The sequence below is a fragment of the Mobula birostris genome, chromosome 25 (assembly GCF_030028105.1).
Source record: "Mobula birostris isolate sMobBir1 chromosome 25, sMobBir1.hap1, whole genome shotgun sequence".
In the NCBI taxonomy this organism is placed as follows: domain Eukaryota; kingdom Metazoa; phylum Chordata; class Chondrichthyes; order Myliobatiformes; family Myliobatidae; genus Mobula; species Mobula birostris.
The window spans coordinates 36,433,528-36,445,936 of record NC_092394.1 but is presented as its reverse complement, the minus strand read 5'-3'; the positions used below and the strand labels follow the sequence as shown (position 1 = coordinate 36,445,936).

Genomic DNA, 12,409 nt, shown 5'->3' with positions numbered 1-12,409 from the left:
CATCACCATCTTTGATTTAGCCAGCAAGGGTGGTCACCAGTAAACTTAAATAAGGTTTTGCAACTGCGGCTACACAAGTATTGAGTAGAGCATGGGACTAAGCAGAAAGCCCTGTGGTATACCTGCGTTGGTGATGATTGTGGAGGAGACATGTTTGCCAATCGATACTGACTGGGGCCTGTAAGTGAGAAAGTCAAAGTTGCACAAGGAGCTATCAAGGCCTATGTCTTGGAGCTTTCTCATTAGTTTTGAGGGGATGATAGTGTTGAATGCTGAACGGTAGTCAATAAAGAACATCCTGATGTATGCACCTTCATTGTCCAGATGTTCCAGATCTGAATGAAGAGCCAATGAAATGGCATCTGCTGCTGACATGTTGTGATGGTAGGCAAATTGGAGCAGATCCAGTAACTATTAACTTTGATACGAGCAACTCTGTTGATCTCAGGTGTCTGTATCGTCTCATCAACCATTCACCAGCATCATGCCGATGAACATTTTTCAACCATCTCTATTGGCTCTAGATTTACAGCTGCCTTATAACATCAAGTCCTAAAATGAACCATACCAGAGGTTGAAATGTTGTTTATAATTTGCTGGCTTTCCTGATACCAAGCCACAGTAAAAGTACTGATTATAATGCTGATATTCCAATTAATTCTGATCTTACACTTTCCTCAGGAAAACCTCTGTACTCTTCTCATTCACCTCCATTTTTAACGACTAAGCATCTTATCTATTTAAATATTGAGGTTTTATAACTCACAACTTTCTTTCTACTTTCCCCACTGTGACTTTTATGACTGTTAAGAAAAGTCTGTGACCCAAGTATCCTTCCTTCAAGCCCCTACCAGCCTATTCTTATAAAGATTATTGATTTATTCTGGAAATTTGGAAACCTTTGTCAGCCATATGAGAAACAAAAAAACATAGAAAACCTACAGGACAATAGAGGCCCTTCGGCCCATGATGCTGTGTTGAACATGTACTTACTTAGAAATTACCTAGTTACCCATAGCCCTCTACTTTTCTAAGCTCCATGTACCTATCCAGGAGTCTCTGAAAGGACCCTATCGTATCTGCCTCCACCGCCATTACCGGCAGCCCATTCCACAAACTCACCACTCTCTGCGTAAAAAACTTACCCCTCACATCTCCTCTGTACCTACTTCCATGCACCTAAAAACTGTGCTCTCTCATGTTAGCCATTTCAGCCCTGGGAAAAAGAAGCCTCTGACTATCCACACGATCAATTTCTCTCATCTTACACACCTTTATCAGGTCACTTCTCATCCTCTGCCACTCCAAGAGAAAAGGCCGAGTTCACTCAACCTATTCTCAGAAGGCATGCTCCCCAATCTAGCCAACATTCTTGTAAATCTCCCCTGCACCCTTTCTATAGTTTCCACATCCTCCCTGTAGCGAGGTGACCAGAACTGAGCAAAGTACTCCAAGTGGGGTCTGACCAGAGTCCTATAAAGCCGTAACATTACTTCTCGGCTCTTAAACTCAATCCCACTGTTGATGAAGACCAATGCACCGTATGCTTTCTTAACCGCACAGTCAATCTGCGCATCATCTTTGAGTGTCCTATGGACTCAGACCCCAAGATCTCTCTGATCCTCCACACTGCCAAGAGTCTTACCATCACTACTATATTCTGCCATCATATTTGACCTACCAAAATGAACTACTTCACACTTATCTGGATTGAACTCCATCTGCCACTTCTCAGCCCTGTTTTGCATCCTATCGCTGTCCTGCTGCAACCTCTGACAATCCTCCACACTATCCACAACACCCCCAACCTTTGTGTCATTAGCAAATTTACTAACCCATCCCTCCACTTCAGTATCCAGGTCATGTATAAAAATCACGAAGAGAAGGGGTCCCAGAACAGATCCCTGAGCCACACCACTGATCACCGACCTCCATGCAGAATATGACCCATCTACAACTACTCTTTGCCTTCTGTGAGCAAGCCAGTTCTGGATCCATAATGCAATGTCCCCTTGGATCCCATGCCTCCTTACTTTCTCAATAAGCCTTGCATGGTGTACCTTATCAAATGCCTTGCTGAAATCCATATACACTACATCTACTGCTCTACCTTCATCAATGTGTTTAGTCACATCCTCAAAAAATTCAATCAGGCTTGTAAGGTACGACCTGCCTTTGACAAAGCCATGCTGGCTATTCCTAATCATATTATGCCTCTCCAAATGTTCATAAATCCTGCCTCTTAGGATCTTTTCCATCAACATAGACTCACTGGCCTACAATTTCCTGGGCTATCTCTACTCCCTTTCTTGAATAAGGGAACAACATCTGCAACCCTCCAGTCCTCCAGAACCACTCCCGTCCTCATTTATGATGCAAAGATCATCGCCAGAGGCTCAGCAATCTCCTCCCTCGCCTCCCACAGTAGCCTGGGGTACAACCCATTCGGTCCCAGAGACTTATCCAACTTGATGCTTTCCTAAAGCTTCAGCACATCCTCTTTCTTAATGTCCAAATGCTCAAGCTTTTCAATCCGCTGTAAGTTATCCCTACAATCGCCAAGATCCTTTTCCATTGTGAATACTGAAGTAAAGTATTCATTAAGTGATGTATCTGTAGTATCTCCTCCGGCTCCATACATACTTTTCCACTATCACACTTGATTGGTCCTATTCTCTCATGTCTTATCCTCTTGCTCGTCACATACTTGTAGAATGCCTTGCAGTTTTCCTTAATTCTGCTTGCCAAGGCTTTCTCATGGCCCCTTCTGGCTCTCTTAATTTCAATCTTAAACTCCTTCCTGCTAGCCTTATAATCTTCTAGATCTCTATCATTGCCTAGTTTTTTGAACTTTTCATAAGCTTTTCTTTTCTTGACTGGATTTTCAACAGTCTTTGGATGCCACGGTTCCTGTACCCTACCATCCTTTCCCAGTCTCACTGGAACACATCTATGCAGAATGCCATACAAACATCCCCTGAAATTTGCCACATTTTTACCATACATTTCTCACATTTCTACCGCACATTTCCCTGAGAACATCCGTTCCCAAATAATGCTTCCAAGTTCCTGCCTGATAGCTTCATTACTCCAATTAAAGGCTTTCCTAACTTGTCTGTTCCTTTCCCTCTCCAATGCTATGGTAAAGGATAGAATTGTGATCACCATCTCCAAAATGCTCTGCCACTGAGAGATCTGACACCTGACCAGGTTCATTTCCCAATACCAGATCAAGTACAGCCTCTCCTCTTATAGACTTGTCTATATATTGTGTCAGGAAACCTTTTTGAACACACCTAACAAACTCCACCCCATCTAAACCCCTTGCTCCAGGGAGATGCCAATCAATATTTGGGAATTTAAAATCTCCCACCACAACAACCTTGTTATTATTACACCTTTCCAGAATCTGTCTCCTTATCTGCCCCTCGATGTCGCTGTTACTGTTGGGTGGTCTATAAAAAAAACACCCAGTAGAGTTATTGACCTCTTCCCGTTCCAAACTTCCCTCCAGGACTTCCTCCTTTTCTGCAGCCATGACACTATCTCTGATCAGCAGTGCCATGCCCCCACCTCTTTTGCCTCCCTCCCTGTCTTTTCTGAAACATCTAAAGCCTAGTACTCAAAGTAACCATTCCTGTCCTGAGCCATCTATCTCTGTAATGGCCACAATATCGTAACTCCAACTACAGATCCACGGTATAAGCTCATTCGCTTTGTTCATGATGTTTCCTGCAGTAAAGTAGACACATCTCAAACCATCGGTCTGAGCACATCCCTTCTCTATCACCTGCCTATCCTCCCTCTCACATTGTCTCCAAGCTTTCTCTATTTGAGAGCCAACCACCCCTTCCTCCATCTCTTCAGTTTGATTCCCCCTCAATAAACTCTTCTCAATAGCCTTAGCAAACCTCCCTGCCAGGATATTTGTTCCCCCTTGGATTCAAATGCAACTTATCCTTTTTGTACAGATCACGACTGCCCCAAAAAAGGTCCCAATGATCCAGAAATCTAAATCCCTGCCCTCTGCTTCAATCCCTCAGCCACACATTTATTCTCCACCTCACTCTACTCCTCTCCTCCTGCACAGGCAACAAATCTGAAATGACTACCTGTGAGGTCCTGCTACTCAACTTCCTTCCGAACTCCCTTCAATCCGTTTTCAGGACCTCCTCCCTTTTCCTACCTATGTCTTTGGTACCAATATGTACGACAACCTCTGTCTGTACACCTTCCCACTTCAGATATCGTGAATGAGATCAGAAACATCCCGGACCCTGGCACCTGGGAGGCAAACTACCATCCGCATTTCTTTCCTGCGTCCACGGAATCGCCTGTCAGACCCCCAAACTATAGAGTCCCCTATTATTGCTGCCTTCTTCCTTTCCTTACCCTTCTGAGCCGCAGGGCCAGACTCTGTGCCAGAGGCGCGGCCACCGTTGCTTTACCCCCAGGTAGGCCGTCCCCCCACCACAACAGTACTCAAACAGGAGTACTTATTGTTAAGGGGTACAGCCAGAGGGGTACCCTCTAGAATCTGACCCTTTCTCTTCCCTCTCCTGATTGTTACCCACTTATCTGTCTCCCAAGGCCCGAGTGTGACTTCTTGCCTATAGCTCCTCTCTATCACCTCCTCACTTTCCCTGACCAGACGAAGGTCATCAAGTTGCAGCTCCAGTTCCTTAACCCGCTCAGCCGCTTCTCCGGCACCCACTCTATAAAGTTTTCTCCTTTTAAACTCTTCGCAGTGGTCTAACTCGCTGACATCCATGCGCTTGCACAGTCATCCCTCGATCAAACCAAAGATCATATGTCTATGTCTACTTCCAACATTCTACGTCTTAATACTTGCAACTTACCAATATGATTGCTCCACCCCACTTCCCCATGTATTCTTACTTACTGATTATTCTCTTCTCTTGTACTTCCTCTCTGAACTCAATCAGTTTTGCCTTGACTCCTCTGATTCTAAATGTTCAGGAAACCCTTATACTATAATTCGACTATAATCCAGTTCATCCTTCTCTTTAGTATTCCCTTCTGTTGGCACCTCTTTGCCCATGATACGCTGTGACATATGGTCCCCAATTATCCTATGATTCAGAGGCTAAGTTATTTGGGATAGCCAACAGTAATCCATCAACACTCATGTTATCTCGTAATCAGTGAATTTCAAAAACGGCAAGTTTCACAGTCTGACATATACATGCACACACACATATAATAAAGACAGAGTTGCCAGCAAAGAACTCCTCAGGTGCATATTAAATTAAACTTCCATTCAGTCTCACATCAATGAATAATACATTGCAATGCAAGTAGGGACAAATCCATTGAGAATAACAAATAATGCATATGAAGAGATGAAAATATTACAACAGATAATCATTACAATATGTACTGAATACGAGTAACTGGGACACAATTTAAGTGTGCGGCCAAAAACATCCTTCCAACTCAACCATGGATATGGTACTTGAATCACGGACATTACCATAGATCTTACTAAAATGGACGGCAAAAGTAATGAGATTTTCCAGTTTCATATCACTGCATGTTACAATCTTCAGAAGTTTATACCAAAGTCAACAATTTCAGATAACCTGCTTTCTCTGTTTGTATCAAAAATCGGCCAGATCACCAGATTCTCTCCTCAGACACAACCCAATGTACTGCGTATTCCTAAAATATCCTTTTACTTTTCAGCAAAGCCCTGCATTCCATGGCTTTTCCATGCCCCTTTGTTTCTCCTCTCCCTAATTGCCACACTAGAAAATAGACAATAGGTGCAGGAGTAGGCCATTCGGCCCTTTGAGCCAGCACTGCCATTCACTGTGATCATGGCTGATCATCCACAATCAGTATCCAGTTCCTGCCTTATCCCCATAACCTTTGATTCCACTATCTTTAAGAGCTCTATCCATCTCTTTCTTGAAAGCATCCAGAGACTTGGCCTCCACTGCCTTCTGGGGCAGAGCATTCCATATATCCACTGCTCTGGGTGAAAAAGTTTTTCCTCAACTCCGTTCTAAATGGCCTACCCCTTATTCTTAAACTATGGCCTCTGGTGCTGGACTCACCCATCAGCGGGAACATGCTTTCTGCCTCCAGCGTGTCCAATCCCTTAATAATCTTATATGTTTCAATCAGATCCCCTCTCATCCTTCTAAATTCCAGTGTATACAAGCCCAGTCGCCCCAATCTTCCAACATATGACAGTCTCGCCAAACTAGGAATTAACCTTGTGAACCTATGCTGCACTCCCTCAATAGCAAGAATGTCCTTCCTCAAATTTGGAGACCAAAACTGCACACAATACTCCAGGTATGGTCTCACCAGGGCCCTGTACAGCTGCAGAAGGACCTCTTTGCTCTTATACTCAATTCCTCTTGTTATGAAGGCCAGCATGCCATTAGCTTTCTTCACTGCCTGCTGTACCTGCATGCTTGCTTTCAGTGACTGATGTACAAGAACACCTAGATCTCATTGTACTTCCTCTTTTCCTACCTTGACTCCATTTAGATAATAATCTGCCTTCCTGTTCTTACCACAAAAGTGGATAACCTCACATTTATCCACATTAAACCGCATCTGCCATGCATCTGCCCACTCACCCAGCCTGTCCAAGTCACCCTGCATTCTCATAACATCCTCCTCACATTTCACACTGCCACCCAGCTGTGTCATCTGCAAAGTTGCAAATGTTACTTTTAATCCCTTCATCTAAATCATTAATGTATATTGTAAACAGCTGCGGTCCCAGCACTGAACCCTGTGGTACCCCACTGGTCACCACCTGCCATTCCGAAAGGGACTTGTTAATCGCTACTCTTTGTTTCCTGTCAGCCAGCCAATTTTCAATCCATGTCAGTACTCTGCCCCCAATACCATGTGCCCTAATTTTGCCCACTAATCTCCTACGTGGGACTTCATCAAAGGCTTTCTGTAAATCCAGGTACACTACATCCACTGGCTCTCCCTTGTCCGTTTTCATAGTTACATCCTCAGAAAATTCCAGAAGATTAGTCAAGCACGATTTCCCCTTCGTAAATCCATGCTGACTCGGACCTATCCTGTTACTGCTATCCAAATGTGTCGTAATTTCATCTTTTATAATTGACTCCAGCATCTTTCCCACCACTGACGTCAGGCTAACCAGTCTATAATTCCCTGTTTTCTCTCTTCCTCCCTTCTTGAAAAGTGGGACAACATTAGCCACCCGCCAATCCACAGGAACTGATCCTGAATCCATAGAACATTGGAAAATGATTACAAATGCGTCCACGATTACTAAAGCCACCTCCTTAAGTACCCTGGGATGCAGACCACCAGGTCCTGGGGACTTACCAGCCTTCAGACCCAACAGTCTATCCAACACCATTTCCTGCCTAATATAAATTTCCTTCAGCTCATCCATTACCCTAGGTCCTTTGGCCACTATTATATCTGGGAGATGATTTATGAACTAGATAGCTTTGCAAACCTAATACCCGGGCAAACCTGACCTCACTTGATCAGAAGTTATCCTTTTGTCCTGTCTATCCCTCCGCAACCCACTTCTCTGCAACATAAAACTAATTTGTTTTCTAACATTCTAAGTTCCAACGAACCTAAACTGAAATATTAACTCTGTTTTCCATTCCATTGATGCTGCCTTATCTGCTAAGTATTTACAGCATTATCTCTTCTTCCACCAGCAACTAAACTGAAACTATCCTGAACATATTCTTCTCAAAGTTAACTAGAACTTCAGCCTACCAATCTGGAGCACATCCAAACTCAAGTTCCCGAAATGAAACAGCACCATCTAAGCTAGTCACACATTAAATACAATACCAACAAATGATATAGGAGATACAGACACATGCACCCAATATTTTGAGGGACACATTGAAACAGGTAATTAAGAGCTCTGCCAAAAGAATCAAAGTAATCTTCAGTTCTAAAACACTATTTAATTATTGCCTGCTATTTAAAGCGGAACCCATCTGGAGTTGCAGACATTTTATCATGTTTCCCAGCAAATACAGAACAGCTGCAAAAGTCTCATCCAGTAATACAAAAGAGAATGAAGCACTGAAGGTGATTCTAAACTATCAAATGCCTGAACATCAGAATATATCCAACTGACGCCACAGAGGGTCGGACAGAAAGTGAGTGCAGAAGAATAGTGTTGGGAAAATTGGAGAATATCCAAATTTTGCGGAACAATAATGTCAACACATTTTAGGTTGTAATAAGTTTCAACTGTTCGTATTACTTAGTTTAATCTGATAAACTAAGAGACCATTAAACTCTGAATAAAATCAACCAGAAGCTTAACACGAACACAAGGAACCAAGAACACAGCAGTGAAACCAAATCGCACTGGAATCTGCAGTATAGACGTCCACCCATGACTGATCATTGTGCACACTCACACAGGTCTATCAGTCACTGTGCACATTCATAAACTTATTTGTTGCCCAGTAGACTTTGTGTTTACTCAGTGCTATTCCCAGGAGGGGCTGTATTAAGGAAGCGTATAGAGCTCCCACAACATTCTGATGTACCATCTTACAAACATACTTGGTTGTTTTTGTCCATGAATCACTAAAGGTAACATGCAGCTACTGGAAATAATTGGAGAAGTAATGGTAGGTTGGCCTTGACTATAGCAGGGTTCAAATACAAGAGTACTCTTGAAGTTATATAGTCTTGGCAAGAACAAGTTTTCCTATTTTATGGACTTTCACTCTCCAAACCAAGTGCTGGAGTCTCAAAATAGGTGATCAGCCGCCCAGACGCAGATGAGAAGAAACTTCTTCACCCAGCTTTTGAAATTCTTCAAAGAAAATAGCTGTACTCAGAACAGAACTGGGTGAATTTCTGGATAATAAGGTTGTCATTGGACAAAGCATAGTAAAGTAGCTGAGGTAAAGATGTTAATGAATGGTGAAGCAGATGCAAACGGCCAAGTTATTCATGCTGCTTCTCCACTTTATTTAACTGGTATCCATATATTACAGTCAATTAATAAAAACTAACTGGCTTTTGCCAAAACTAGCCACAAGGTACTGAGATTTGCTATAGCAGACAATAGGATGGATAGAAGTTGCCCACCACCTGTGGACAATGAGTTGGATATGAGACTATCTGATCTGTATTACTCATTGCATTCCATCACAATGACTACAACTTGCATTTATTTGAACCATCAACACAGAAATAGGTTTCCTACTTCAATCGCGCCATATACAGAGTTAGGTCTGATATCCAGCCACCTGGTTTAAGAAGGTTTTACATGAACTTTAACAATAGCCAAGAAACTGTGAGCAAGTGTCTCAACCTGAGAACCAAGAGAAGGTTGTCAATGGTAAAGCCACTGGTTAGGCCAGAACGTGACAAGTACAGAAACCTTGAGTTGGAAACATCTCAGGGACAGGGGCATCTCAGCTAAGGAGGGGGATGTGCATAAACATAAGTTTATTTAAACTACTTGCAACACTTGAAAGTGCCCCACTCATCCTGGCTTTCCCTGCAATTTTAACCAATATTCTAAAACCTTGCCATATAACAATGGCAACAGATGTACTACAAGAACTATTAAAGAAGTAAGAAAGTCTTACCTTACTGCTTATGCCAACAAGTGATTCAGAGGGAGTCTGAAGCTGCCATCTTCCAGAGGACATGGATACGGGGACTAGTTGACAATAAGGAGTTCTGTAATAGACCCTGAAATCAGTATATGGGTACCTGATAACAGATTGATTTTATACTGTTTTTCTTCAGCAAAAATGATTCATAACATTGCTCAAGAGTAACACTATGTTTTAAATAAGTTTTAGCAGGAGCAACTTCTTATTGCCGCAGTTTCTGGGCAGGAACTAAGGGTTTGTTTGCTATTGTGTCACTTGGAAATGTTGCCAGGAAACACAAGACCTCCAGTGATTGGAGGCTTTCATTCAGAAACATATCCCTTCCTAATTTAATAGACAAGACCCGCCTGTTCTGCGTTTTTTCTCTCAGGTGTTCACCAGGAGCAATTCCTTGCAGTGGGTTACAAGGGATAACTATTTTGTAGTTAATCTCGGAATCACTGGTAACTGCCTGCTAAGGAATCTAGATTACACAAATTCACAAGGAAATACCTATTTGCAAGTAGCTCCTCTGGGTTTTCATCACTTACTCATTCACTAGAAAATCTCTTATATTTCAAGGGAGTTATCGGCATAGTCTCTCTCACAGCTCGCACCCATTGCTACATTCCCAAGACTTCTCCCAAAATCAGCCCAGGTGATAAAGATTTCTCAGTCATCATCCCTCCGCTGTTTATTCAGGGTCTTCTGTCTTTTCAAACAGGTAAGTTTCTAGAGTGACGCAGTAATCTAGTTTCTCTCCCTGCATCCGTGCTCCACTCACACTAACAGGCCCATTGATTTTTGTTGTAATGCATCCTCTACCCCTACAGGAACCCCCTGCAGCTCCTATCATTCCCGCGCATCTGTCACCCCTGGTTCAGCAGCGTCCTTCTTTGGGACCTCCTTCAGTCTCCACAACCCTTGATCATCTGTGAAGTTAGTTTACACCCAGCAGTGCCAGCACCTCCCGCCAGCATGTCACATGGATTTGCAGTGATATGCCGGTATTATCTCTTGCTCCCTGTGTCTTCTCCTCTTGTCTGTAACCCCCCCCCCCCATAATTTTGATTCCAGTTTGCTTGACTGAAAGATCATACATATTACAAGTAAGATTATTCATATTCCTTCTACAGATTTAGTATTGACTTCATACAGCAATAGGACAAGCAAAAGAGCTAGGAAAGAGACTTTCCTTAGTAAACACAGGTGGTACTTGCAGCTGTGATGTGAAGAGAGAGAACGGGTTAAAATTCTATTATTTATGGTTAAGTTCTACAAGTTTATTATTGTCATAGCCCATGCAATGAAAATTAGCTTTTTGCAACATGGCAAAGACAATGTATATGTCAACATAAACTTAAATTAACAAAATTAACACCAGAAATGAAGCAAAGCCCCAAATCTCACTCCAGGTGACCAGATTGCCCCAGTAGGCAACAAACTTCTCCCCATCGTTCACCTCAGGACCATGAGGTGGGGAGGTCCTCTGATGGCCGACAAACCGCCAGTTTCTGAACCCAGCGTGCCCAGGTTGGGATCAGGGGTTGAGAGGAGTCGGGGAAGGGGGGTAATCAGAGGGATGTGCCAGAGTCCGGACAACTCAAGAGGTGAATTGTGTTCGGGGGAGTCGGCGTCAGGGGGAAGTCGGGTTTGGTGGGGGAGACAGGTTCGGAGAGGAGGTGTCATGGTTTGGAACGGAGGAGGCCGACTCAAGCTCGGAAAGGGGAGGGGGATCACGGGCTCGGAAAGGGGAGGGGGGTCACGGGGACGGAAAGGAGTCGGGGGTCAGGGGGACGGAAAGGGGAGGGAGTCAGGGGCTCGGAAAGGGGAGAGGGTCACGGGGACGGAGAGGGGAGGGGGTCAAAGAGGTCTCGGGTTCAGACGGGGCATTCAGGGTCGGGGGATAGTCAGTGGAGTCAGAGGAATGTGAGGGGAGGTGAGGTGAGGGGAGGGGAGGGGAGGGGAGGGGAGGGGAGGGGAGGGGAGGGGAGGGGAGGGGAGTGGAGTGGAGTGGAGTGGAGTCGAGTCGGGTTATCCGGAAGTGGTCTCGAGGGATCTAGGGGGCTCGGGGTGGTGGGTGACCTGCACTAGGAGGGTGTTGGGGTCCGCAATGGTCAGGGTTAGGGTCGTGAGAATAGCGGGCTGCCGGTGCCTGAGTAGTTTGATATCGGTGGATGGGGTTGATCGGTGGTGCCGGGGAGGGGGCTGTCCCTCTGGCTGACGTCTCAGGCTAACGTCGTGTATCTTGGCCTGGGCTCACCCGGCCGGAGAACTCCAGCTCGTGAGCTTAATCGCCGGCCGCTATTTAAGTCCAGCTCTGAGCCGACTCACGGCCGCAAACCTGAAACTGCCACACGGTTTGGGGCTGTTTTCGAGACCGGCGCCCGAACCTCTGCGGCCGCGGATACTCACCCGTAGCCGGCGGCGGCGCCATGCAACCGTTACCCCAGCAACGCGGCTGCAGCGCCGCCAGCTGGGCAGTCGCGGAATCGCGGTACGCAGCGCCGCCGGGTGGTCAACCGGGAAATCGCGGGCCGCAGTGCCATCGGCTGGCCGCCAGTGAAACAGCATGACTTGAGGGGTGGCAGGGCAGGGCAGGGCAGGGCAGGGCAGGGCAGGGATGGCAGGTGAGGGGAGGGGGGTGGGGAAGAGTGGCCGGGGTGGGTATGGGTGGGGTGGCTGGGGTGGGGAGGGTGAGTGGGGGTACCTCGGTACATTAATCCCACACAGACTAGATGAAGGAATTGCCACGATCCACTAGAGCACTACAGCACAGAAAATAAGCCATT

General features: G+C 45.0%; 1 protein-coding gene across 6 annotated transcripts in view; it reads right to left on the bottom strand.

Annotated features, from left to right (window-relative positions):
• LOC140187588 (RIMS-binding protein 2-like) overlaps nucleotides 1-12,085 on the bottom strand; it is a 338,771-nt gene extending 326,686 nt beyond the window's left edge. For 3 of the 6 annotated variants that reach the window (XM_072243043.1, XM_072243045.1, XM_072243044.1), the window contains exon 1: nucleotides 9,609-9,847. In XM_072243043.1, coding sequence (XP_072099144.1) covers nucleotides 9,609-9,671 — 63 coding nt within the window. In that variant the 5' untranslated portion in view covers nucleotides 9,672-9,847. Of the gene's footprint in view, nucleotides 1-9,608; nucleotides 9,848-12,032 lie in introns of those variants that run through there. The other 3 variants (XM_072243039.1, XM_072243042.1, XM_072243038.1) reach the window with 2 other exon arrangements.
• Between the last annotated feature and the right edge of the window lie 324 nt (nucleotides 12,086-12,409).